This window comes from Mirounga angustirostris, unplaced genomic scaffold (genome assembly GCF_029215605.1).
Source record: "Mirounga angustirostris isolate CCGP_5_RB_7025 unplaced genomic scaffold, mMirAng1.0.hap1 SCAF_5, whole genome shotgun sequence".
NCBI classification, from domain to species: Eukaryota; Metazoa; Chordata; class Mammalia; order Carnivora; family Phocidae; genus Mirounga; species Mirounga angustirostris.
Genome location: NW_026991713.1, coordinates 33,670,686 through 33,698,477, shown reverse-complemented (window position 1 = coordinate 33,698,477; position 27,792 = coordinate 33,670,686). Strand labels below are relative to the sequence as shown.

The window sequence follows — 27,792 nt, the reverse complement described above, 5'->3', positions numbered from 1 at the left end:
TATGATATAACCAATAGTTTACCATCTATTTTAAGCAGATATAAGAGGTCTTGTTCGGAGATTTAAAAAAAGCATTAGGATAGATAATGTGAAAAATATAAGCAAATTGTTTCAGGATGCATTTTAGATATACTTAAACCTTTGATAATATCCCTTACTCCTAAATAAGTTATATTTAAGCATAAGACACAACAGGCAATTGTTCATGCACTTTATCTTTTGAAAATATATAAAGGAATAAGTAGTGATATTTTAAGAAAAAATATTTTCAAGAACAGAAATTCTTAAAAAGCCAAATGTCAGTGTTCTAGTTTTAAACAGAAATTAATGGTGAGCATTAGTATAATGCTTTAACACACTATAGGTGTTTTAAAAATAGGAAGCTTTGATTTTCTCATAAGACAAGTAAGATATATAAGTAAATGTAAATAAAATATTTTTATGATCTACAATTTATTAACTATCATTGGTACTTTCAAATTTTTGCTCTCTATATGTATTTCTGTTTGGCAAAGAAGAGTGGCATTAAAGTGTTATTTAGAAATTTAAATTTTATGTCGAAGTGAATTTTCAAATGACTATGAAAATATGTAAATTTGTATATATCTTTGCCTATACTCTAATTTAATAAAACTATTATTTCCATTTTGTAGATTACTAATTTTTCCCAAACTTTTCACTGGGCATTTCTTTCATATTCTTCCTCTACATTTATATAATAATATAATTTTTGTTTTTGTCACTATGCAGCAATCACTTCTTGCCTGAGTTAGATCCAGATGTACTTAATGGTGGAAGAGTTCAGCTTGTGGTAAGAAATGTGTTTAAAGTTACAGAAAAATGTTGCACACGCTGGTCCTCAGTAAATGGCACTTTAAAATATGACCATAATTAGTGTAAATTATGAAAATATCACAACTCTATTTGGGGTAATCTCAAAATACTATATATTAAAATAATAACCTGTTATAACAACATGTTTTCTTGACTTGCAATATAACTTTAAAATCTGATATTACAAAACAAAAATCTGATATTACTTTAAAATATTGATTCTATATGGTAGATTTAAAAATATTAACATGCTACCATTTTAAAATAACATGACTCTGAACAGGAATTGCATAATGAACTTATTTACTTGAATATTTTAAAAGAGTAGGATACTGAGAGAAATATACTCTCACAAGTTAGAAAATCAAAGCAGATAAAAATTAACAAGTAATTGTGAACTCAACCTCTAAGTAATGAAGTGTAAATTATTGAAGCTTTAGGAACAACCAAGTTCTAAACATGGTGACCAGAGTGTAAGACTCTAGATAGTATAACTATATGTGCGTTGCTAAAGTCAATTGTACTATGTGCTATTAGAAGGAAGACTATGTTAACAGAAGGAGAATGGCAAATGTGGAGTCTAGAGAAATGGAGCCCACAAAACAAGAAATTTTCAATGTGTTTCCAGAAATTTCCAGAGGAAAGGGTACCCTAACCAATGACAGAAGTGTACGGCCTCCTTGGCAGGTGAAAATGGATGCCTCAGGTGACCCTAACTTTATGACACCTTCCATTTATATCAACCAATTAATACTCCTTGCTCAGATTCTACATTCACCAAGAAAACTGATTATAATTTAGCTTGCCAAGTAGAATTTAGCATAAAAAGACAATGCACTTTCTAATGCATCTAGTATGATGGTATCCAGAGCAGTTATATTCAGGATTCTCATGAACAATTCATTCAAAGAGTTTTCCTGAAAAGGAGCAAAATTAGGGCAATAGCTAAAATAATGTGTTTATCTGAAAAGAGAGCAAAATTAGGGCAATAGCGAAAATTAATGTGTTTATGAAAATATTTATAGAATCTATGCACAGGTTTGAAATAATCATTAAGCAAATATTTCCTTGCATTTTAATACAGACTCATCTGGCAGAGTGGCATGTAGATTGCCCTAGGAAAATTGATACTTCAAGCTATGAACACCATGCATATTACTAACAATTGCACACAGAGTGTTGAGTTGCCACTTTGGAGCAAAATGGGCAATATAAAAGTCCCAAAGAATGCCAGGATAAAGAAACTGATACTAACATTGAATGATTATACTTCTAAAAATGAATGAAAACAGACTGCATAGATTTCTAATTGAAATGGTTCTATGAGAGGGGCGGCTGGGTGGCTCAGTTGGTTAAGCATCGACTCTTGATCTTAGCTCAGGTCTTGATCTCAGGGTCATGAGTTCAAGCCCTGTATTGGGCTCTATGCTGGGCATGGAGCTTACTTAAAAAAAAAAAAAATGGTTCTATGGGATTAATGCTCTGAGATTAATCTCCTTCTTCTTTATCCCACTGTATTATACTATATTCAAATATATGACAAATGCATAGCAATGATAAGTGCTTTTTTGATATTGAAGAGGTACAGGTGAATACAAAAACAAAGTAAATGGTAGTAGAACAGAAATAGTTTTTTGTTTGTATGTTTGTTTATTTCCATTTTTTTTTTTTAAATGGAGATAAGAGAAGGGATTAAGGACTTATGTCAAAAAGATACTGGACTAATTGAATGCCCAGAGTCTCAGCAATGTGTTGGGAAACTGGAGGCAGACAATTGCACACCTGGGACCAGGCCATAACTGAAAGTAAAATTTAAAAAGAAAATCTGCAATTGCTGCCACTTTTCCTCTGAGACATAAGCAAAACACCCATAATAAAAGGATAGAAAATTATAAAATAAAAATGATCAAATTCTAATTAGAATCATTATGGATATGCAAATAAGCCTACTATAAATTCTGTCTATATAAAATATTACAATTGAAATAAACAATGGACTGGACACCATAAAAGAGAGACATAGTTAATTGAAAGATTATCTACAAAGGAATAATAATTATATTGACAGCTGACATTATAGCAGAAATAATGCATACCAAAAGAGAGTGGAGTTACTTCTTAATAATAGAGATTGATATAAATATTATCCAGAATACTCTTCACTAACCTTCAAGAGTAAGAATAAGATATAATAAAACATTCAAATTTTGGGTTTTGAAGAAGCTAATAAATAACATCTCTGTCTTCCAAATAAGATCAAAGTATTTTGTGTGGCAGACAGGAATGCAAAAAATGAAAATAAGTTATTTTACTTATTTTCAAATATATATCAGAAGACATGCCATAGATCCAGACAATTGTATTGCTGATTAAATTTATCCCCCAAATCCCCAAAACTGCAGGATTTTTCTGCAGAAGACAGTCCTAAGTTCAGGTTCTCCAGGAAACATATTCTGAGATTCTTATATTTGAGTGCAAGACATTTGTTGGAGAAGGCTTTCAGAAACAACTCCTTTGAGGGGTGAAAGAAGCGTAATTGAGCAGAAGGAAAAGGTAAAATGCAATAGAGTTGCAGCAGAGGAAGTGAGCTCCAGTGGTGTGAAGGCCCTTCTAAGTTGTCCCAGCTTGAGGCAAGAGGATCAGGCTCTTATGCTCCTACATCTCCTCAGGAGAGGGTGTGGTTTGGGTGAGGCAGCCATCTTTAGCTAAGGACAGTTTCCAGAGAGGTATTCAGCTAAGAGCCACACTTTCTCAGCAGCTGGGAGAATCTGACTCAGTCGTTAAAAGTGATCTGAGTGGCATATGGCGATATCCACTATACTCAGGAAGTTTATTGTTCATAGATGCAACAACTTAGCATATAAAATGTGTCAAATGTCTCCAAATAAATCTATAAAGTAAAACCAATTCCAACCAAAATTATAGCTGCTTTTTTAAGAACCTGAAAAATCTCATTCTAAAATGTGTATTGATGAATAAGAACCCAATATTATATAAGTCAACTTTGAAAAAGAAGAGCCAACTTACATCATAACATATAAAGACTTAGTATAAAACTAAACTTTGTGGTGCAGATAGACCAAAAGATATGAATAGTTAGTTCAGAAATAGACCTGCGACTGTATTGGAATATGATATATAACAAAGGTGGGAAAAGGTCAAATCGTTTGGCAAATAGAATTCAGTAAACTAGCGTTGAAAAACAGGGCTATATATAACCCATACACACTATAATAATCAAATGGAATTTAGAAGATTTGAAGACTCAAATGTGAAACATAAAATTATAAAATTGATCAAATAAAATAATTGAGAATATATTTGCAACTTAACAGTAAAGAAATACTCTCTTAAAAGATATAAGTAATACAAATTATATGGCAAAAATTTTTTTGATTGACTTGACTGTTTTAAATTAAATATTAATTCCTATGAAGGATTTTATTTATTATTTATTTTTTTAAAAGATTTTATTTATTTATTTGACGGAGGGAGAGATAACAAGAGCAGAAACACAAGCAGGGGGAGTGAGAGAGGGAGAAGCAGGCTTCCTGCTGAGCAGGGAGCCCGATGCGGGGCTCGATCCCAGGACCCTGGGATCATGACCTGAGCCGAAGGCAGACACTTAACGACTGAGCCACCCAGGTGCCCCCCTATGAAGGATTTTATAGAAAAGGTTAACAGACAGATTACAGACATGGACAAATTATTTTCAGTGCCTAAAACTAATAATAGCTTAATATCAGGATATAAAAAGAACTTCTGTAAATAAATAATATAAAGTCAGGTAACCTAATGAAAAAAGAAATATAAGTACAATAGAAAAAAACATACATAGTTTATAGGGATTATGACTAATACATAAATGTGTATAAAGAGATGCTCAGTTACATGACCAGAGAAATAAAAACTAAAACTAAGAAGTTGCATGACTATCCTCATCAGAATGGAAAAAAATTAGAAAATTGGGTAATGCAAAGTGTTATCAATAATGTGGAAACACTGCTGTACGGCTGGTGAAAGGAAAAGCTGGTACAGTCATTCTGGAAAGAAATCTGTCAGAATTTAAAAGTAGGTCTTTGTACGCCCTATCATGTATTAGTGACAAACTTTAATTAAAAATATTCTATTCACTGCAATGTAAAAAACAAAATATTTAAGGATAATGTTAACATTAAGATGTGCAAAGCTCCTATAATGATAACTATCAAATACTGCTTTAAAAAAATCAAAGAGATATATCATACTCATGAGTAGAAAGACTCAAATTGTAAGTTGTCAATTCTCAATGATCTATAAATTCAATAGACCTTAGAAAGCTTTTCAGTAGAAATGGACAAATTTTAAAATGCATATGGAAATGCCAAAGATCTAGAATAGTCAATATAATCTTGAAAAAAGGACTCATACTACCTGATCTCAAGACTTGCTATAAAGCCCCAGTCAGTAACCAAGACTATATGTTATGTGCAGAAAGACAAAAAAAATCAATTAATGGAAAATGATAGAGAGTACAGAAAATACCACACTTATAAAGTTAGTTGATTTTCCTTAAAGGTACTAAAACAAAAGAGGAAAAGAATATTTTTTTTTCTCAACAAATAGTGCTGGACAACTGTATACAGGGAAAAAAGTGAATCTTGATTCCTACTTTACATCTTAAAAATGAATTTGAGATGAATTATGGGCCTAAATATAACTGCTAAAATTCTAAAATTTCCCAAAGAAAACAGCAAGATATTTTCAAAAATCTAGGGAAGGCAAAGATTTTTTTAAATAGAACACAAAAAGTATAAATCAAAAAAGATAAATTGTACTTCAAATTTAAAACATTTGTACTTAGAATTCAGAAAATAAAAAGAAATGAAAAGTCAAATCACATCCTAGGAGAAAAATTTGTATTTTCTTTCTTTCTCTCCCCCTGCTTCTTTTTCTCTCTCCCTCCCTCTCTTTCTTCATCCCACCACCCTCTCTCTGCCCTCCACAGCCCTCTGCATGCAAACAATCCCTCCCCCACATATACACATCTAATAAAGGTCTTGTATCTAGAATATATAGAAAAAATTCCCACAATCGATAATATAAAGACAAATACCTCAATTTATTTAAAAATGGTGAAGCTTTGAGAGACTTCACAAAGGAAGATGTTTGAATGGTTAATAAGCACACTGATTTAAATTAAAACAACAATGAAACACTACTACACAACACTAGAATTGTTAAAATTTAAAAGCCAGAAAGCACAAATGTGGGCAAAGATATGGAACAACTAGAACTCTCATGCATTACTGGTATAGTGAAAAATGATAAAACCATTTAGGAAAATAGGCACTTTATAAAGTTATAGGTACTCCTACTCTAAGACCCATTAATTCTACTCCTAGATGTTTACTGAAAGGAAATGAAAACACATGTCTTCATAAAAACCTGTATGAAAATTACATAGCAGTTCTATTGATAACCCCCCCAAAAAATGCAAACAACATAAATGTTTATCAACAGCAGAATGGATAAACTGTGGTATATTCTTACAATGGCATACCTACTCAGAAATGAAAAGAAATGACCTCCTGATACATACAGCAACATAAGTGAATACCAAAATCAATAGAGTGAATGAAAATTCTGTATGATTGTATTTATATTAAGTTCAAGAGCAGAGAAAACAAACCTCTCCATGGTAAAAGAAATCAGAACAGTTGTTGCTTCTGAGGATAAATTACTGGAAAGAGGTACAAAGGAGCCATTTGCTAGTTATATTAGTCAGGGGTCACTAGAGAAACAGAATCAGTAGGATATCTATAACTGTATTTATCTATATCTAATATATAAAATCTTATATAAAATCTCTTTATATATGTATATAGAACCTAGAATAGCCAGCGCAATCTTGAAAAACAACAGTAAGAAGAGTCATACTACCTGATTTCAAGACTTTCAGACTTGGCCTGAAATTTACACCATTGGCCCTCTGGTCTATCTATCTATAGAATCGAGAGAGAGAGAGAGAGAGAGATGTATATACAGATATAAAGAGATTTTATAGATAGATTTGCTTATTTATTATAAGAAATTCTTATTTATTATAAGGAATTGGCTCATTTGATTATGGAGGCTAAGAAATCCTGTGATCTGCAAGCTGGAGATCCAGGAAACCCTGGAGACCCTGCTGGTGTAGTTCTAGTCTGACTCTGAAGGCCTGAGAACCAGGAGAACCAAAGGTATAGCTTCTAGTCTAAGTCTAACTGCCTGATAACCAAGACAGCTGATAGTGTAAGATCCAGCCCAAGTCTGAAGGCTGGAGAACTGGAAGTGCTGACTGTTTAAGTTCCAGTCTTAAGACAGGAGAAGACCTATGTTCCAGCTTCATCTGTCTAGCAGAGAGAGTGAATTCTCCCTTTCTCCACCTTTTTGTTCTATTTAGGCCCTCAGTGGATTGGATGATACCTGAGAGGGCAAGCTGGTATACTTAGTCTACCGATTCACATGCTAATCTCATCAAAAACACCCTCAAAGACACACCCAGAAATAATGTTTAACCAAACGTCTCAGGACCCTGTGGCCCAATCAAGTCAACACATAAAATTAACCATCACAGTACTCATCTGTAAGAAATAACTAAACTGGACAGTGTAATTAGAAAATGAACAAAGGGTTTGAGTAGATACTTCACCTAAGAGACTATCCAGATAGAAATAAGCACATGAAAAGATGTTAAACAGTATTAATCACTAGGAAAATTGTTAAAGCCAATATATAATGTCACTATACACCTATTAGAGTGATTAAAGTAAAATACTGACAATACTAAGTGCTGACAAATATGTGGAGCAACTGAATTTCTCATACATTTGCTGAGAATGGTACAGCCACTTGAAAAAAGGCTGTCAATTTTTTATAAAGTTAAATATGCACTTATATGACTCAACAATTCTGCTCCTGGGCATTTTTCTTAGAGAAATAAACTTATGTTCATTCACAAACCTGTACATAAATGTTCACAGTAGTTTTATTTGTAATAACCAAAAGTTGGAAACAAGTCAGATCTTCTTCAGTGATTGAAAGGATAAACAAATGGTGGCACATATGAATGGACATATAATAAAAAGGAATAAACAGCAACAAACTAGAACAAACCTCTGATACGTATAAAGATTTTGATGGATCTCAAGAACATTATGCTGAGTAAAAAACGACAATCTGAAAAGGCTACATACTGTATGATTTCATTTACATAACTTTCATAAAATATAATTATTGTGATGCAGAACATGAGTGGTTGTCAGTGATTAGGTTAGGAAGAGGGATATGACTAAAAGGAGAGCAGGGGAGTTTATTTGGGAAAATGGAATAGTTCTATATCCTGGTTGTGGTGATATTACATGAATTTATATGTATGAGAAAATGTCATAAAAGTATAAACAAACCAAAAAAATAGTGCATGTGAAAACTGGTGAAGTCTTAATCAGGGCTGCGGTTTGGTAATGGTACTGCACCGATGTAAATTTACTGGTTTTATGAATCACACTTCGATTATTGGGGAAGGGGGCTGGAAGTCATACAGGGAACTCTCAGTGCCAATTTTTGCAACTTCTATAGAAATTTTAAGTTACTTCAAAATAAAAATTTTGAAAGTGATTGAATTTCATGTTTAAGGTCTATGCATTTCATTGCATGTAAATTATAGCTCTATAAAACGTTTAAAGTACCTTCCATGCTCACATATGTTATATAATGAGGCCTCTACCTTATTATATGAGAAAAGGGGTTTGTGCAATGATGATAATGTATTATGAATGGAGGGGTAAAATGAATGAATTAAATCTAGATCTCACAAATACAATGCACAGTGAAAATAAGCAAGTTGCAGAAAAGAGATACCACTTACATTAATTTTGAAAATAATATTTTCACATTTTTTGTGAATACTTTTATAAGATAGCTTATAAATTAACTTTGCTTTATAAATTGTATTTCTCTTTTTTACAAAATCTAAATAATAAGGAAATAGGTATTTATTTTTATGTGTGCTGTTTAGGATATCTTCACTTCTAAAATTTTATAAATAAGTGTTTAAGAAAATCTTATTTATGAAAAAAGCAAAAGAGGAATTCCCTGTTTTTTATTAAATGACAGAGATTCTGTATTTTTAATTAATTTTCATGGGTTGGAGGTGAATCAGGATCCAGATGCTTAGAAATCATGTTCAAAAATTCATGCTCCTCATTTCACTATGAAAATATGGGGGAATCATTAAACTACATCAAAAACTAATGATGTACTATATATTGGCTAATTGAACATAATAAAAAAAAGAAAATATGGGGGGGGGGAGTATTATAAACCTTGCAGGTGGGAGCCACAAATGTGACCAGTTCAGAAAACAAAGATATATGAGAATTTTGCAAAATTACTATTTAATAAGTATTTGCTATTAAATTGCACATAAGAATATTCTTACCTAACATTGACTCAAAACTGTTCATTATGGTATAACCATACAAAATGTTTAATATCACAATGTTTTAGAATTAAACATACATTATTAAAAATATTTTATTTATGTATTTGACACAGAGAGAGAGCACAAGCAGGTGGAGGGGCAGGCAGAGGGAGATGGAGAAGCAGGCTCCCCGCTGAGCAGAGAGCTCGCAATGGGGCTGGATCCCAGGACCCTGGGATCATGACCTGAGCCAAAGGCAGATGCTTAACCCACTGAGCCACCCAGGCGCCCCTAAACATCTATTTTTTTTGTAGAATATATATATATATATTATATATATATATTTTGTAGAATATATATATATATATATATATATATATATAGTAGAATAAGTGTTAAAAGCATGGTCGGTCATATTCAGTTTTTAAGTATATCCATTTTGCATGATATAGAAAAAACAAAGAGAAATCATAAAAAAATTCATCTTAACAGTTAAAGGAAGGATAATGTTCATTTTGAAAGCCAATGTTTTCAGAAATAGAATTGGAATACTAATGCATATGTGGCTATGTCAGATGTCCTAACTGACCTTTAACTAACCCCTTTATAAAACGTCTAAATTTGCATTTAAGCTGCCAGGTGGCACCATTGTGAAATTGTTTATTCATGTTAAGTTTCACTTCTAAATTTGATTCCCTCTTATAGTCTGGCCTACTTAGTAACTGATATTAATTACTTTCTACTTTGGAAGAAACAGTCTTTTGGGTGTCAATGGTTAGATGGTAACGAGATTTTTGGAAGGCATACTTCACAAATATTTTCTTGACATGTAGGTATCATCATATTTGGAAGAGGCTGGGATTTCTACTTTTATATAGATGTAGTGAAATTATATCCTCAAATTGAAGCAAATAAAATATGATTTTAAAATCTTGAGTCTTGTAGTTAAAGCCTCTTTAGCTAGCAGGAGGGTTCCTGTGTTTTTGCCATGTTTTTCCTTGTTTTGTAACTGATCTCACCAAAACTGTTGTATCGCTTTGGTATTTCCCCCTTATTCTTGACTGGATCCTTTTAAGTCTTAGTATTGATGGAGCTATTCTTTTTTTTTTTTTTTAAAGATTTTATTTATTTATTCATGAGAGACAGAGAGAGAGAGAGAGAGAGAGAGGCAGAGGGAGAAGCAGGCTCCCAAGGAGCAGGGAGCCCGATGCGGGACTCGATCCCAGGACGCTGGGACCATGACCTGAGCCGAAGGCAGACGCTTAACCATCTGAGCCACCCAGGCGCCCTTGATGGAGCTATTCTAATGGAAATAATAGATATGTGCTTTTGTATACTAATTGAAATAAAGTTCAGAAAGAATGTATAACATTTTTCATACCAATCACAAGTATAAATTGGAAGCCATTTGTTATTTATTTCATTTTTAAACTGTTTTTTTTTTACTGAGGTCTTTTGACAATACAGTTGTATCACTTAGCCAGGGACATCAAAAAGTGACTGACATAGAATGGTTTCTATTCTGAATTAAGCAATAACAGATTTGCTTACTTACAATGAGAAGTTCATGCTTGTGACAGTGGGAAGAATTTGGGAAGGGGAATGAAAAGGAGAAGGGCAAAGATCTGAATCTGAAAGAGAATGATCTTTAGATTCTGTTTTCATGAGATTTTGTAGCCCATCATATGGGGATAGCTTTTTAAGCACAGTGATAATTTTATGGCTTTATTTTGCTCTACTGAAATTTTTCTCACATAGAACATTAGGCCAGTGCTTTTTCACAGGATTTCAAGCATCCTGTGGTTTGGGTTAAATCCCAGTTCTTTTGAGGCTGCTTTACTTTCCATCATGGCATTTTCCTTTACTTCAGGATTGAATCCTGATAAATCGGTACTTAATGATATTAACATTATGTAAAATAGTATTTTATAAGCAAGAAGTGATTCTTTCAACTGTTAAGTTCAGTCCCAGGTAGTAATAAAAGTTCAGATGGTAATTTTAGATGTGATAAATTATTTAATCCTATGTTCTTAAAATAATGTATCTTGAAATTTCTATATATTTACCATCACCCTTAAATTTGACATAATATATACTGTTTTTATGTTAAAAATGGTTTTCATGAGAAGGTAGAGATCTTTTGTGACTTTGTAGTATACAAATATGGGATGAAAGGCACTTTGAGGAATATTGTTGAGAAGACTAATACTTATAACTGGTAAAATATAAATACTGCAGAAAATAATCCAATATGACATTTCTAACATTCAATTAAGAATTAAATAATATACTTGGTAAATAAGTGATGTTAAGCTGTTTAAAGTTTCATCAGTTGCCTTTAAGATTGATTTTCATCAAAATTACTGTACTGAAATGTTTTCTTTTGTTGTACAGACTCAAATAGCAAACCTCAATTTTAAAATCGGCTCTTATTTGCAAAAAATGCTTTGACATAGTGCATTTGTTCTGCCTGGGCAGCGGTAAAGGATTGTGGTATCATTTTGAAGAAGGTTGTTTGACAGAGCCTGTTTATTTATTTGGGGTAATGTGAGCTGTGTTCAGAAAATGCCATATTTTGTTTCATGATTGTATACATTCTGTCCCATTGCTCCCAGGCAAGACTTGTAAGCAGAGAAGACACGGATTTAGACCTTTTTTCCATGACCAGTGGAAGTGCTTTGTCTGTAAAGAGAGAAAAAAAAAATCAGGCACACAGACACTCAGCGGGATCTTCAAGTAAGTTGTGGTTTCCTTCAGAATTAATTTAGAAATCACAAACGAATTGATGGAACATAATGCCAACAAGCATTCTTTTATAGATAAGGGGTAGGATGCCAGCAACCAGAACTGCCTGAGAGTGTGTATTTGAATTTTTTCTTTCTTTCAATGCCTTCTTTTGATATAAAGCAAATTAAATTATTTATAAAACTAGCAGCATCAATTTTTATTTTAATTATATTCTGTGACTCAGTGTTCTACTCCCCCACCAGCCATGAATTATATTGAATATATGATCATTTAATTCTAAAGGAAATTTTTTGGCTAATTGTAAAAAGTTGGATTTATATATCAAGCTAATGTAATTTGGCCTTTTGTCATCGATTTAATTAATGTTGTAGGTAACCTTAACTTTTAAAGGAAACTTTTTAAAATAGCAGATTTTAGATAATAATACTATACTGTCAAAACCCTGCTTTAAGAACTATTTCTGCTGAGTAGATGACAACTTATATTTATTAATAATGACTTTTTATGCTTGCAAACTTGTCACACACATCTATTATCTTTAATATGATTTCAACAAGAATTGCATTGTGGTTATTAACTCTGAAAAAAATAAACATTTAAAAATATTTGTATCTTGTGGTAATAGAGTCTAATATTTTCAAACTCTTCATATACCCTAGAGGTTTTGAAATATCTTCTAAAATGTTTTGGTATATTAGTATAAAAGATGTTTTATTTGATATATTTTGTTAATTTCCCCAAAGAATAGTGAACCTCAAAAGTCCACATATTAACTTATACTTTATTATAAGTATTGTTTTTTTGAAAAAGTTTTATTACTCATTTATATTATAGTTTTATACATACAAAGTCAATACTTTTTTTTTTTAGGATTTTATTTATTTATTTCACAGAGAGAGAGACACAGAGCACAAGCAGGGGACTGGCAGGGAGAGGGAGAGGGAGAAGCAGGCTCCCTGCTGAGCAGGAAGCCTGACGTGGGGCTTGATCCCAGGACTCTGGGATCATGACCCAAGCCAAAGTCAGACACTTAACCAACTGAGCCACCCAGGTACCCCACAAAGTCAATACTTGATTCAATGTGAAAAATTCAAATTATCCCAACTGGTGCTCTATAGATAAATGAAAACTTAAAAATGATTCTCTTTTTATCCAGGCATGTGGCATTATTAGAGTCTAGTCATTTAAATCCATTAATAAATGCAAGTTCACTTTGAAAAACTTTAATTTGGTCTTCAAATAATGATTTTAATATATCTAACTTAAAAATATTTCCAGACCTCAAAGTTCTTAGAATGTTTGAATTTTCTTTACTTGATTATAGAATCTGATCACAAAATTTGCTCTAGTCAATATGGGTAAGAAAGAAACATTTTATATTTTAGGTTTATTCACTAAGTAAAATTATTGATCTAGTATAAAACTTTTGCATTATTAACATGATTTGTTAATTACATCAACTTTCAAAATATATATTACATTCAGAAGTAATCAAGCTGTGTTACACATAATGAATAATGCTATTCATTTTAAGCATTGCATTTTATGAACTCATAATATATCACTTTGCAGCAGTGTACAAAACAAACAAATTGCCTTGTCACATTACAGAATATCAAAGTTTCTATTTATCATGTATCATCTGACTATTAAAACATAAATATCTCAATAAATCAACAACTGTCCTAAAATGTACTTTACCTTTCACTTTATCTTTCACTTACATGACATCAAATCATAGATTTTAGAGAATACAAGATCATTATATAGGGTTAATTTTTTAAATGGTCTTATTTTCTTTTTCAATTTTAATTCCAGTATAGTTACCATACAGTTTTATATTAGTTTCAAACACCAATATAGTGATTCAACAACACATTCTCTAAGGAACTGTCATATGGCTATCCTCACTGATTCCAACTGGTTGTCAGTAAATGACATTATAACAAACACTACTAATCACTAAATCTGTTCACTAAGTGACAATTTAAGACAAACCATTTTAGAAAAAGAGTTTTTATCCAATAACAGAATGATTATGAATAAAATACCACTTACTGAATTATTGTAGTCACCAGTTTACTACAACATCTATATAATATAATGGTAAAATGTGGGCTCTGGCATCAGTTTGCCTGAATTTGTACCATGACAATTTCCTCATCCTTAAAATGGGAATGCTAAGACAAGTACTATACCTACCTTGAGGAGTTGTTGTTAGGATAAAATGTAGAGCATTTAAAACAATATCTGGTACAAAACAGGTATGTAATAAATAGTCTTTATAATTGCCACCTCCACATAGCTGTAAAGAAGAAGCATTTGAAGTAAGATATTAGAGTCGCTAGTGTCTAGGGACATGGGCTAACTAGCTTAGCTTATAAGAAACGCACTCTTGAATAGTTATTTAACTAAAAAACTTGGGGTAGCCTGTTATCCACAGAAAACTTTAACCATCAACATCCTTGGGTCCTAGGACTCCATGGCCCTGGGCCAACCACATACAGCTTTGGTATTTTGAAAGCTTTTTTTCCTCCAGCTTTTTCTCTCTCTTAAAAAACTTGTCACCTTATTAAAACTAAAGTATTTCTTTCAGCTTTGCAAGCCAAATCTAGAGAGTAGTTTATGGGCTGCAGCTATAAAACTCTTTCAGCCTTTGAACTTTTCTAGGTATTTCTCTTTCTCTATTGCTATAATATTTGTATCATGTATTCTGTAAACTCAGATAAAATCAGGTTTAAAATCCCAGTTCCGCTATCACACATTAAGTTATGTGACCCTAACTCTAAGAACAAGTTAGCTCTCTGGAAAATGGGAATAATAATGTCTATCTCATAGAGTTTTGGTGAGGAAGAAATGAGTAAAAATATAGGTAAAGCATGTGATACATTGCATAGAATATAGTAAGTACTTGTTTATATTATTTTTGTTTTATGTTGCTGTTGCATAATTTTAAATGACTTCAAAGTAGAATTGTCTTTCTTCTCTGTGTGTCAAATAATACCAGAACAGTGTATTTCAGCATCATGCTAGTCATCTCAAGCAAAATTGTCTTAGAGAATTTCCGAAGTTCTCTTCCCTTTCCTTTTAGGTCTTTCTGCTTTCTTATAAAAGGCCAAGACAGTCTTCTGCTACATGGCCTTCTAATCTAAAAGATGAAAGAGGTCACATTCTTCTGTTTAAAATGCCATTTGCAAAATGGGTGTGCAAATAAATTCCTCATTTAGACAATATTTAGACAAAATATTTGATTTCCTTAAATGATTTTGGTTTTCTCAATTAATTTTTCCATTTAATACTGAAAATAAAGGATGCATTAATAATAATTTTATTGCTATAACAATTTATAGCCTTACACATTTATTTTAATTATCTTTTCTTATTTATGCTAATTATTTTTATTTGACAGCTAATATAAATAAGATTTGGATTTTATTTACTTTGCCTTTGACCCAAAAAATTTAGCAAGGAAAAGCCACAACTTGAATCCATCTTTTCTTGTTCCAAACCCAGTGCTATCTTGCTTCCATGCACTAACATATAATAGCTTAACTGTAACAATAGAACATAATTAATGTAGTTCTTACACATTTACTGAATGATCACTGCTCACTATATACTTAGTTTAGGTTCCCAATTGCTTCCTCCTAATAATTTCTGCATGTTCTAGGACATACTCCATTTTCAGAGTTAGCTAGGGATTGAGAATCTACATTCCCCCTGTAATAGTGCATAATCAGCCCAAAGTCAATTTCTTCTTTAAGCATATCTAAATTCTCTTGAAATATAAGCCCTTTTAATATGGTACTGAATTTTATGAATATGGAAAAACACACTTATTTTACAAGTGAAGCAGCTAATGTAGTTAAAGTGCGTGAGAAAGGCTTCGCAGAGACAAAATATTTGATTTGTACCTGGAATGACATTTGGGATGTAAGTAAGGAAAGAAGTGGAAGAAAGCCATCTTAACAAAAGCAAAGGATAAAATATGAATATATGTTTGTTTAACATTGAGCAGTAAGTCTGGACCAGAGCTTGCACATACTGAAGTAATGCAAAATAAGATTGAATTAAAGGTGAAGCCTAGTTTCAGGTAAGTTTGAAAGTAAAGTTGAATTTTGAAAGGCTTAGTCTCTAGTAGGGAGGAAAATCTCTCTCAGTAGTATCAGATATTAGATATCTGATATCAGATATCAGACTTCCTTTCAGATTTTGTTCGCCACAACAGTGTCACACTGATTTTTTTATGTTTATTGTTTATTCTCCTTCTCCTCTGCTAGCATGTATGTTCCAGGAGGGCAGGGAATTTAATGTAGTATCCTAGGTACCTAGAACAGCTCCCTGGCATGCAGGCCCGTAATGTACATGTAATGAGTGAATGAGTGGATGACTGACTGACTGACTGACTGACTGGCTGGCTGAAATGAAGCAGGAAATGTCAGATAAGAGCTAGAAAGAGGGTATTTGACATTCTACTTCTCCATAGTGGGAAGCAGGCTGTTCTGACAAAGAAGGAGGGTAAAAGATTAACTGTTTGGTAGACCTTCAACAGTATCTGCTAAAGCTCCTAAGAGTACCTGATCTGTCCAGAATCCTGGTATGTACAATCTATCCAAACAGTAAGGGTTTTCTTCCAGGTAAGTATTTCAAACAACGAATCAAGAGATTCAGATTCCCATGGATCCAACCTACTTGAAGCAAATCCTGCCATTTGTTCAATCAAAAATATTTATGGGGTGCTCTTGAAGGCTCAGTGCTTCACACAGGTGAGAGAGTGCTGAGCAACACCAGTATATCTCTGGCCTTCATGGATTTATAATTTATACAAATATATGTTGTAACAGTCTGGGTCCAATCAGAAGATAGCTATCATACAGTAGGTTAAACAGGGAAAGTTTAAGTATTATTATGTATACTAAAGTATTATCCATATCAGCTATGAAATATAAAGAAACTCTATATGATACCCTAGGATTGAGTGAGAGCACCCAAGGAAGAACAAACTTGGAAGGGGTTCAGATTTCACTGGAGAAGGTATAGTTCAGCCACCAGATATCAGACGAGCTCCCTGGTTTGGCCAGACCAAAGCTGGTCTGGAGTTACCGGGCAAACAATAGGCAGTTCTCTGGAGTGCAGGAGGGGGAGCAGGTAATGAGCAATTGGTAGTATAGGCATGCAGTGAGAATGGGTACTGATAAGGCAGAAGGTGATTTCCCTTTGGTTTCCCTGTAGAGAGGATAGCACACAGATTATCACTAGGCTGAACCTGTGGGATTGCAGAGAAATCTTGTTCTGGGACTGTGGCTCAGGCAGGCTGCATCAGAGGTCCTGAACCCACAATGCCAACTCCATCCACTCCTATGCCAGAAATTGCAAAACCCCTTCTTCCAGCAGTGTCCTTTCAGCACCCGCTATTGACAAAGCTTAACATTTTTCTCACTTTAAGGAGAAATGCTTAAATAAATTATTTTATCACAAAACAATGAAGGGTATTCATTGCTTATACATTGACAACTGACATATGCATGCACTAAATTACTACTTTCTGAATATAACAACATATATGTGTATGAATTATATATATTTTATGAATTATATGGTTTATACATAATTATATATTTATATATACATATATAAATACTTATATGTATAAATATATAATTATATGAATTATATATATTTATATATATGTGTGTGTGTGTGTATATATATATATATATATATATATATATATATATATATATATAAAACATCTTTACAAAGGTAAATTGGACTCACTGTTCTTCTCTTTAAGAGTCACAGCTTGGACCAAAGGCCTAGTATTATTTTACTCATGGCATCTTAGGCCAGGAAATATGCTTGGATGAGAAAAACTGTGAAAAAATTTTCACAATTGAGAAGAATTGAGGAAAAGAATAAGAAGACCTCAAATTGTTAAGAGAATGTCATTGCATCATTCTTTTTCTCTTTCTTCTAAGTTTTAGAAACTATGTCATTAACTAGGGAAATTAATTAACTAAGAAATGACTTTATTTTTTTAAAAGGTTTATTTATTTGAGAGAGAGAGAGAGAGATCATGGGGGGAGGGACAGAGGGAGAGAATCTTCAAGCCGACTCCCTGCTGAGTGCAGAGCCTGAAGTGGGGCTCAATCTCATCACCCAGGAGATCACGACCTGAGTTGAAACCAAGAGTCTGACACTTAACCAATGGAGCCATCCAGGCACCCCAGGAATGACTTAATAAAGTGTATTACAGCCCTCACTAAACTGGAATTATGAAGTCTAGAGATAAGAAATGATTAATATGCCAGTTGCATTTTTAAACATAGTGAGAGACATTGGTAAGAGTATGTGTTAAGAGACTGGGAAACAGATATCTAATCCTGGCATGGCTCCTCACCAGTTTGTGACCTTAGTTAAGCCCTTTACAACTCCTTTGTAAATCTAGTAGGTAAAAGGCAGCCTGGAATAAAGGAGAGGAATTTGAAAGGCGAGATCTGAATCTGAATCCCAGTTCTCACACTTGTGTTTTTGTGAGCTTGGATGAGATATTTCAGGTTTGGTTTGTCCATTTAGAAAATGTCATGGAAAATTAGATAAATATATATGTATTTTTGCCCTCACGTGAAAAAAAAGATGGAAAAAGAAAAACAAACATAAAGGAGACCCAAGAGCCCCAATAACTTTAAAATTCCATAATTCTGCAAATAGAATGATAAAACTTTGTGACAATTTCCCAATTAAAAAGCAACAAAAGCTATTATTTCTGATATTTTATAGTATGAAAATCATGTTTGTAACTGAAAATTTTCTCCACACCGTAATACTTCTGATTTCAAATGTTTTCAAATTGTCTCTAATTACTTTAGCTAAGTATAGTCAACTGAGATGGGAAAAAAATAAACCTTTCCTTTGAATGTTTTCCAAGTAAAGATCAGAAAACCCCCATCATCTATGAGAAATGACAGCTATTTCATAAAATCAAGTTGAATTTTAAAAAGCTAGAAGTGATTCTGAAACTCAACATGCCTATTGTAAAAATTTGGCTTAAGGATATTCTACTATAAATACTTAGTGGTGGGTATCTTGATGTTCTAATACATTTTTTTAAATGTGAGAAAAGACAAACAAACAAAATTTCCTAATAAGAACCCAGTCAGCAATTCATAGAGTGTACTTGGAAATGATCTTTAGCTTAATCCTTAGCTAGATGTTTACTTTTTAGAAAGAAGTTGTTTGTAAATTTAATATTGAAGACACTAAAGAGGAAGCTAGGTATAAACATAGAGCTACAAGGTAATTTAAGGAATAGGTTATCCTGAAAGTAATTAGTAAAATCTATGATGTTTTGTACAAATGTAAAGTGTTATGACGGGAAAAACAAAGGAATAACATGTTAGGCAGCTGTACTCTATAAGACAAATTTCAGCTTTTCTTTTTTTTTTTTAAAGACAACAAATGATTCTATTTATTTATTTATTTATTTATTTATTTATTCATTTGAGACAGAGATACAGAGAGAGAGAGAGTGCGCATGAGCAGGGAGAGAGGCAGAGGGAGAGGGAGAAGCAGGCTCCCCACTGAGCAGGGAGCCTGATGCGGGGCTCGATCCCAGGACCCTGGGATCATGACCTGAGCTGAAGGCAGATGCTTAACCATCTGAGCCACCCAGTCGCCCCTTCAGCTTTTCAATTTATAAGACTTTGTGAAAGGTGGTCTTGCTTTTAAATCTGATTATTCTCAGGCAGAATATCAGAGAACCAGAGCTATAGTCCCTTCTGAAGTATGTTTTGAAGAGAACTCTAGTATATTTATGGGCCAAAACTAGAAGGAAAGAGAGGCAGTCTCTCTTTTTTTTTTAAGGGTTCTCTTTTTGAAGATGAGGTTAATATTAGTAATATTTTATATTCACTTTGAATGAATTGTACCTTGGAAGTTATTTGTGGCGGTCTTGTTCAATGAGTATTTATTGAACACTTAATATATATTAGGTATGATTATATGTTGTAGGGATAATTTCAAATTCAATTCAGTTCAGATTCAACTAAATATCAAAATTCTAAACTTTTTAAAAATGCATGTCAGCCTCTCTACCTTATAATTATGCTTAATATAGCAAATGTGTTAAAAAGTAGAGCTTAAATTCCACATATGAATAACAACATCATATGGTATTTGTCTTTCTCCTACTGACTTATTTCACTTAGCATAATACTCTCTAGCTCCATAGCAAATGGCAAGATTTCATTCTTTTTTATGACTAATATTCCATTGTATGTATATACCACATCTTCTTCTGTAATTAGCATTTTGACCTCTTTGACAGCTCTGCTACTTGCTACTGATCCCTTACATTGTGTAACTTAAATTTACAAATCAGTGGATTTTCTCACTGGATGTCTAGAAATGTTTTACATGTAATTTATTTTTTGTCACATAGAGTGGTCAAAGTGAGTAAAAGTTACATTTAATCATGTAGCTGTTTGCATATTTTTCAGCACAAACTGAAACTATACATAAAAAGAATAAATTGAGTTTTGGTTCAGTTGCCCACTACTTAGCATATTGGTTTTACTTATACCTGGCCTTTAAAAAAATCTAGATAGTTACATCATTCTATTTTCTTCATATACTATCTTGGAAAAACATGTAGCCTCTAGTATTCTATATCAAATTTTGCAAAGTTCATAGGAGACACTCTCATTAATATTACTTTATTAACTCATGTGTTTATATAATACAGCCAAAATCAACTCAAATATGGGAGTATTCTTTGAACACCTTCAAAAATTCCAGTAACAGGGCGCCTGGGTGGCTCAGTTGGTTAAGCGACTGCCTTCGGCTCAGGTCATGATCCTGGAGTCCCAGAATCGAGTCCCGCATCGGGCTCCCTGCTCAGCAGGGAGTCTGCTTCTCCCTCTGACCCTCCCCCCTCTCATGTGCTCTCTCTCAAATAAATAAATAAAATCTTTAAAAAAAAAAAAATTCCAGTAACAACTCATCTGCAAAGACCTTGAGGAGTAAACAGAGAGACAGTGGCATAAATAAAGGATAAGAAAGTTTGAAAAAAACTTTTGGTAATTCTTAAATTTAAAAAATCATGTTAGGGTTTATGAAATCATATAAAAATATAGGTGGTCATAGATATGGATACACATATAGAAATATCTTTCTCTTGTATTTCCTCACTTACAGAAATTGAACATTGTGTTGTTTTTCATTGATACCTTTTATTCCTTTTTTAATTTCATAGGCCTTATTTCCAGGTAATGGGCAGTTGTTTCCAGTCCAAGCCATGCAAAAACAGATATGCATCTCACATTGGCTAACCTAATGATTTTCTTTATGGTACTGTTATATCAGAGGCATACTTTACTTTACTTCTGTTAAACATGATACTGTCTTCTTTACAATATATCTTAGTCATTTGAAGCTGAGTTTCAACTGTGTTACTATCACTTACCTTTGGGCAAATAGTTTAACAGCATTACCTCAGTTTCCCCATTTAAAAAATGAGGGTGATGTGTATCTTGTGGAGTTATAATGAGGATTGAAAAGAGTTGGTGAAAATAAAGTGCCAAGCAAGGGGCTGGGACGTAGTGAACTCTTAAATCCCTTCAATGTCACATTTTCAGGCAAGTTATGAGTGAATTGACAATGACAGAGATTTGAAGAGCATGTGTGCGATGAGAAAATATGAGCACTAACATGTAATACTCATAATAGTTTTGAGAGTAAAAAGTAATATAACTGTGCTCAAGCAAAAAAATTTTTGATGCTAAATGCATAATGAAGAGCTGTTAAATATGTGCACTTTTAATTAACTGCCATACTAAATGGCATAAGTGATGGTGTTCTATCTACAAAATCTCCTAATAAAATAATTCCATGATACCGCCGTCTATGCCGATTGCTGTAAAAATTCATTGTATAAGAACTAAAAATTGACCATTGTATTTCCCATTTAAATGATTCAAACTTCTATCCCACTATAGATGTTATATTTTTGTCCAGATAAAAAGAAGGTAAGGATAAGACTTTATAAACAATTACGACCAAGTTAAACTTTTTTTGTTCTATATACAAAATCTGGCTTTGCTTATCATCTTTTTTTTTTTTATCTGAAGTATTTGATTTAAAGTAACATGTCAATGGGGCGCCTGGGTGGCTCAGTCATTAAGCGTCTGCCTTCAGCTCAGGTCATGATCTCAGGGTCCTGGGATCAGGCCCCACATCGGGCTCCCTGCTCCGCAAGAGGCCTGCTTCTCCCTCTCCCACTCCCCCTGCTTGTGTTCCCTCTCTCGCTGTGTCTCTCTCTGTCAAATAAATAAATAAAATCTTTTTTAAAAATAAAGTAACATGTCAATAAAAAAGCTAGAGCTACATCACATAGAATTTTTTAAAAAAATTTTTCAGCAAGGGTTGGTCTCTAAATAATATAAAGTTGTAAACTTTAAGGCTCTTTTTATTATTGCTTAAACCATTAACGCTGACTTTTCTTGGTCTCAAATTTTTTGGCAGAAGCTTTAAAAATACAAATTGGATAGGTCTTTTATTCTGTTCCTGAACTTTGACAATTAATCAAACAAACACATTAACACTTTAACCCTTAAAATATTCCCAAACCAGAACTAGATAACCAAAATTAATTATACTAAGAGCATGTTTACATGGTTGGTGGAATCATCTAATACATATGTATTAAATGTCTAGTACAAAGTAGGCACATAATAAATAGCTGTTGATTTAATGTCCTGTTAACAACTTGATACTGCCTATTTCCAAGATCTAAGACAATTTAATGAAACAGTCAACAATGATTCCAAACACAGTTAAATGTAACATTTATTAGTACCCACAGAACAGTGTTTACAGATCTAAAACATAGTTTCACCAGCAGCTGACATTACCCAGAGAATGACAAATTTCAACTGTATTTGTGTGAGAAAACTAATTGTACATATGTCAACTACGTTTATTCTTTGTAAAAAAAAAAAAACAAAAAACCACACATTTTTAATATTTTTGAGGACAGGATTCACGTATGCTCTTCTGATATTAAAGCATCATGCTTCTGACTGTAGTATTCTAGTTCTTATGCCTTTCTTTCATGTTCATTTCCTTTTTAAAAATAAACTGCTATACTCTGAATTTTGGGGTGAGGTTGTTATTGTTGTTGCTTTCAAACCAATTTCTTACACTAGCTAATGTGGTGAGTAAATAAATGGGTATGGTCAAATGTGAAATGCATTTGTCAAATGAATGAAACTGAAGTGCAATAATATAATAAATCCTCAGGCTAGTCATGTTTATTGTTGCCAAATGTCTCCCTGCTAAGAACTAATAAGCATGAAAAGGGATAATAAAAGTTTCCATGAAAAGTTTTTGGGAAATCTATCCACAAGTCTTCACTCTCTGGGAATGTGGAAATAAGTATTTGTTCTATACAAGTTCCATATGAGGACTGTAAAGATGGAATTATTAGAATAGAGTAAAATGGAAAGCAACTACAGTGTGATCGTTACTAATATTATTTGACACATGGAAGAAAATTGACAGGGAAGGTCCACTGTAAGGCAGAATAGAACCGTGCCTGCTATAAAATAGGCACTAAACAAATACATGTTGAATGACTGTGTAAATAAAAGGACAACTTTAAGATTTAATTTATTTGAGAGAGAGAGAGAAAGAGAGAGAGAGCTCTGTGGGGGGAACAGGGTGGAAGGACAGAGGGAGAGGGAGAGAATCCAAGTGGGCTCCCTGCTGAGTGCCAAGCCCTACGTGGGCCTCAATCTCACGACCCTGAGATCACTACCTGACCCCAAATCAAGAGCCGGATGCTTAACTGTCTGAGCCACTCAGGCACCTCTAAAAGGAAGATTTTAAAATTAAAGCTTTCTAAGACCTCAAGTGATCTCAAAAATCTATTTTGGGTTTTAAATGTTTAAATTCCAAAGGATAACTGCTTAATGATAAACATTTGAAGATTTACTTAAAATGCATATTTTTGCTAAAAGTTCACTTTAGCTAAATTAATTAACATGGCAAAGTGAGGGGTAAGACAAAATTAAAATGGAGTGTTATATAAGAACTGGGTTATTTCAAAAGAATAGACATATCACTTAAGGTAGAAAATACTCTCAATTATTAGCATCATTTATACCACTGGTCTTTAATTACAAACAATTATAGACACTTGGTTGTAAATATAATAAAATTGAATAGAGTCCTGAAGAGAACAATAAAAAAAATTACTAAAGGAGTTGGGAATAGACATTACCTGAATTGACAAGAGTAAAGGGACATGTGATCTGATTTTTAGAAGCAACAGTGTGCGGCAGAAAATGGATAGCTGGGTAGCTTTTAGATTGTTAACTCCTCAATGAGTTACAATTTTTATTTCCTAGTCAATTTAGAAATTTAAACACTCAATAAGTATCTACTAGTTTGGTGGGAGGCCAGAAAATTGCATTTATCAAAGTTATATAGAATAGTTAACAATGGAAAGAAGAGTTTTAAGTTAAGGGCCACATGACAGAAAGCAAACCTAGTTCTGAAAAAAAAAATCACAAAACCTATTTGTATTTTACAACCAAAAATAAATCACTCAAAAACATTCCTCTAGGAAAAAAAATAAAAATAATATTGAACAATATTAGTATGAGAACCACAGAATTTATCAAAATACGACAATATTTTTAGCACCACATTCTAGCCATCTTTGTGTGTATAGAGACAGTTACAAGGTATCCTCAAGAAGAAATCAACACAATAGGGTGTTACAAATAGTAAAACCTGGCAAATAGTGTGTACAATAAGGAGGCCTTAAAAATTCTGATCAAATATGAAGGGTAGCTATTATAAAAGATAAATAGGCAAAATACAAAAGTAAAAATCTTTATAATATCTATCAGAATAAGATTCCTCACTCTATTTGATATGTATTAGTTTTTATGCTCATTAGGAATTGTTTTCAAATAAATATACATAGCCAAGGCAAATTATTTGTGTCTGGTTTAGAAATAATAGGCATCGTGATTTTTACCAACAATAACAAATACTGTAGATATTTTCTATCAAATGTACCAAACCTAACTGATTTTCTTAGTCATATGTCTCTTAACTATTGGATAAGACAAATAATTGTAAATGTCATTGTCCGATTGAAATATTGAGAAACAAATTTTATTAATATTTTTATAAGTTATAGAAAAAAATTTTAGTCACTGAACAAGCTTGAAAACAATTTGGGAAACAAGCAAATGATTTATTGAGGAAATCTGAATATAATATAGACAACCTGTTATTTGTTTTGTTTTCATTCTCAGTGTTAGACTTTATCTAATTGAAGTTCACTGTAAATGATCATTATAACTCAAGGTTGGACATAGCAATGACCTCAAAAAGCAACTGTTATTTGAACACTGTAATGACTACCTCAACCTCAAACTTGCCCAGTGTAACTCATTCACAGCGCTTAAATTGATGTAAACGCTTTGCTGCTAAAAATTTGTTCTGGTCACTTTCATTAAAATGTTGAATTTTTTTTTCTCCATGCTTTACTTGCGCTGTATCTGCTGTTAAGCAATGCAATATGGGAAGGACTTTGAAAGGATTTCTATATCCAGACACATAGTGTTGGGTGTATTGATGAAAATCCAATGACGTATTCCTATATATCATGAAATTTCTATTTTGACCGGTTTAACGAAGTTTTTTTTATACATACCAGGAGAGTCATTCAAAGCATTTTACATATTAAATTACTTATCAAAACACAGCATATATAGACCTTGACATTTGTTAAAGAACCAAGGATTTAACCAAAAAAATTTTTTAAAGGACCAGAACAAATTTTTAGCAGAACACAGATTATGTGGCAAAGAAGTGACTTATTGGAAGATAGAGCATACTTACCAAGACATACTTTCAGCATATATGTAAGAAACGGAGTGGTTAATTTGTATGATCACCTTAAAATATGCAGCAGACTGTTGTTAAAGAAACATTACATCTATAACAATAATGTTGCAGGAAAGTGACAAAAACTGTTAAAGATCCTTTAGTCATAATTTTTTTTATTCCAGGAGCCCATCAGTAGGTCTAGCTCTAATGTCAATTTTTTGAGGCAAGTTTCCCTCACTATTGTATTTTCATGAGGGTAAGTAATTTTAGAATGATTATACATCGACTATTAAATTGCTTCTTTATTTTCTTTTTTCCATTTCTAGGGTAGTTACAGGACAAAGTAATAGCTTTACAATAAATGCCAATATGCGGTTCCTTTATAGATGCGTTGTTTTACTCCTTGATTTATGTTCCATGTATCTGGTGGTTCAAGAATTTATATGACAACACAAAGACTCTCACTAAGTGCAATGAGAGAATAAGCTATATTGACTACTGCCCAAATTATATATTTTCAAGTAGCAAACAATAAAATGCAAGCTTTTAATCACATCAAAAATGTATTTTTAAAAACTATATGTATATGTAAGTATTTATGTAATTTTAAAGACTAATTTCCTACAGCATTTTCATTCCACTGAAAATATACTTCAAAATTACTATAAAGGTGTTTTAAAATATCACACAATATGTGTGTGATAAGTTATTTGCTGAAGGGAGTACACTACACAATGAAAAGTTTACAAACTGCCCTTTAAATATAGGGTTCCATTGTGGGTAAGTACAAAAAGACTTGAAGATTCATCAACAGCTTCAAAATAACAAAGACATCCGAACAATATAAGGGAGAAGAATTGTACCATACAGTTTGTAGTCAATAGAAAAATCCTTTAGAATGCAGAAACACTGTTAAGAATGAGGATTTGGTCTAAAGAAAAGCCATGTTTTAATGCAATTCAATTTATTTCATTTTGAAATAATTATTTTAGAAGTGTATGAAATTATAAATATTCCAATACTTTGTACGGAAAGTGTCTCCCTCCTTACATATTATTTGTCATCTTTGATAAAAAGCTTATATTAAGAGTAAGGCTTTAAATAATACATCTTTATACTATTAAGATACTTTCATAGAAAATATTAACCAATAACGATCTATATTATTGGATTATATTTTAAATACGTACTTACTTGTACATATTACCTTGATTAATGCTTGCAAGGAACTTGATTTAGCTTTCTCTATTGGAAGAAAACATTTGTGTCAGCCATTTGTGGAAATATGCTTACTTTTTTTTTTTTTTACTAATCTCTGTTTTTTGTCTTAATATATCTGAATTCTGAATGTGTCCCAGTAGCTCTTCAGTTCTCAGACCTCCCTGCTCCCCCACCCCTTCGACCCCAGCTTTCTCCCCAAATTATGCGTTCCCCTAAATACATACTTGCTATCCAGGAAAGAGTTTATTCATTAAAGAATTTTTACTGCTGGGGCAAGTTGAGGGTTTGTTGTTACTGTTGTTGTTTTCCAAAATAGACCAAGAAGACTTTCCATTCTGTTATTTGAAAAAAATATATATTTTCCATATGTAACTAGCACGTAGGAAGATGATAAGTTTTTAGGATACTTTCTTAACATTTTTTAGGCCACTATTTTATCATTAGGAAATTCTTTAAAAAAAATGGAAATTCTTGCTTTTCTGCATTAGTAATATTCCTGTTTCTTGAAAAATTTCATGCAGTTTTGCGAAGGACTACTGACTGATTTACAGGGAGTGGCTCCATGAAGACTAACTCTGGCCACAACTTGGAAGCCAACTTTACCTGGCATAGTTTTAGTCCTTTGTCCTTGACTGCCTTTG

The 27,792-nt window shown here is 32.7% G+C and overlaps 1 protein-coding gene across 1 annotated transcript in view; it reads left to right on the top strand.

Moving 5' to 3' along the window:
* LRRIQ1 (leucine rich repeats and IQ motif containing 1) overlaps positions 1-12,063 on the top strand; it is a 202,637-nt gene extending 190,574 nt beyond the window's left edge. Inside the window, 2 exon segments of the mRNA XM_064590239.1 lie at positions 751-811; positions 11,893-12,063. Of these exon segments, the coding sequence (XP_064446309.1) occupies positions 751-811; positions 11,893-12,063 (232 nt within the window).
* Positions 12,064-27,792: the final 15,729 nt, after the last annotated feature.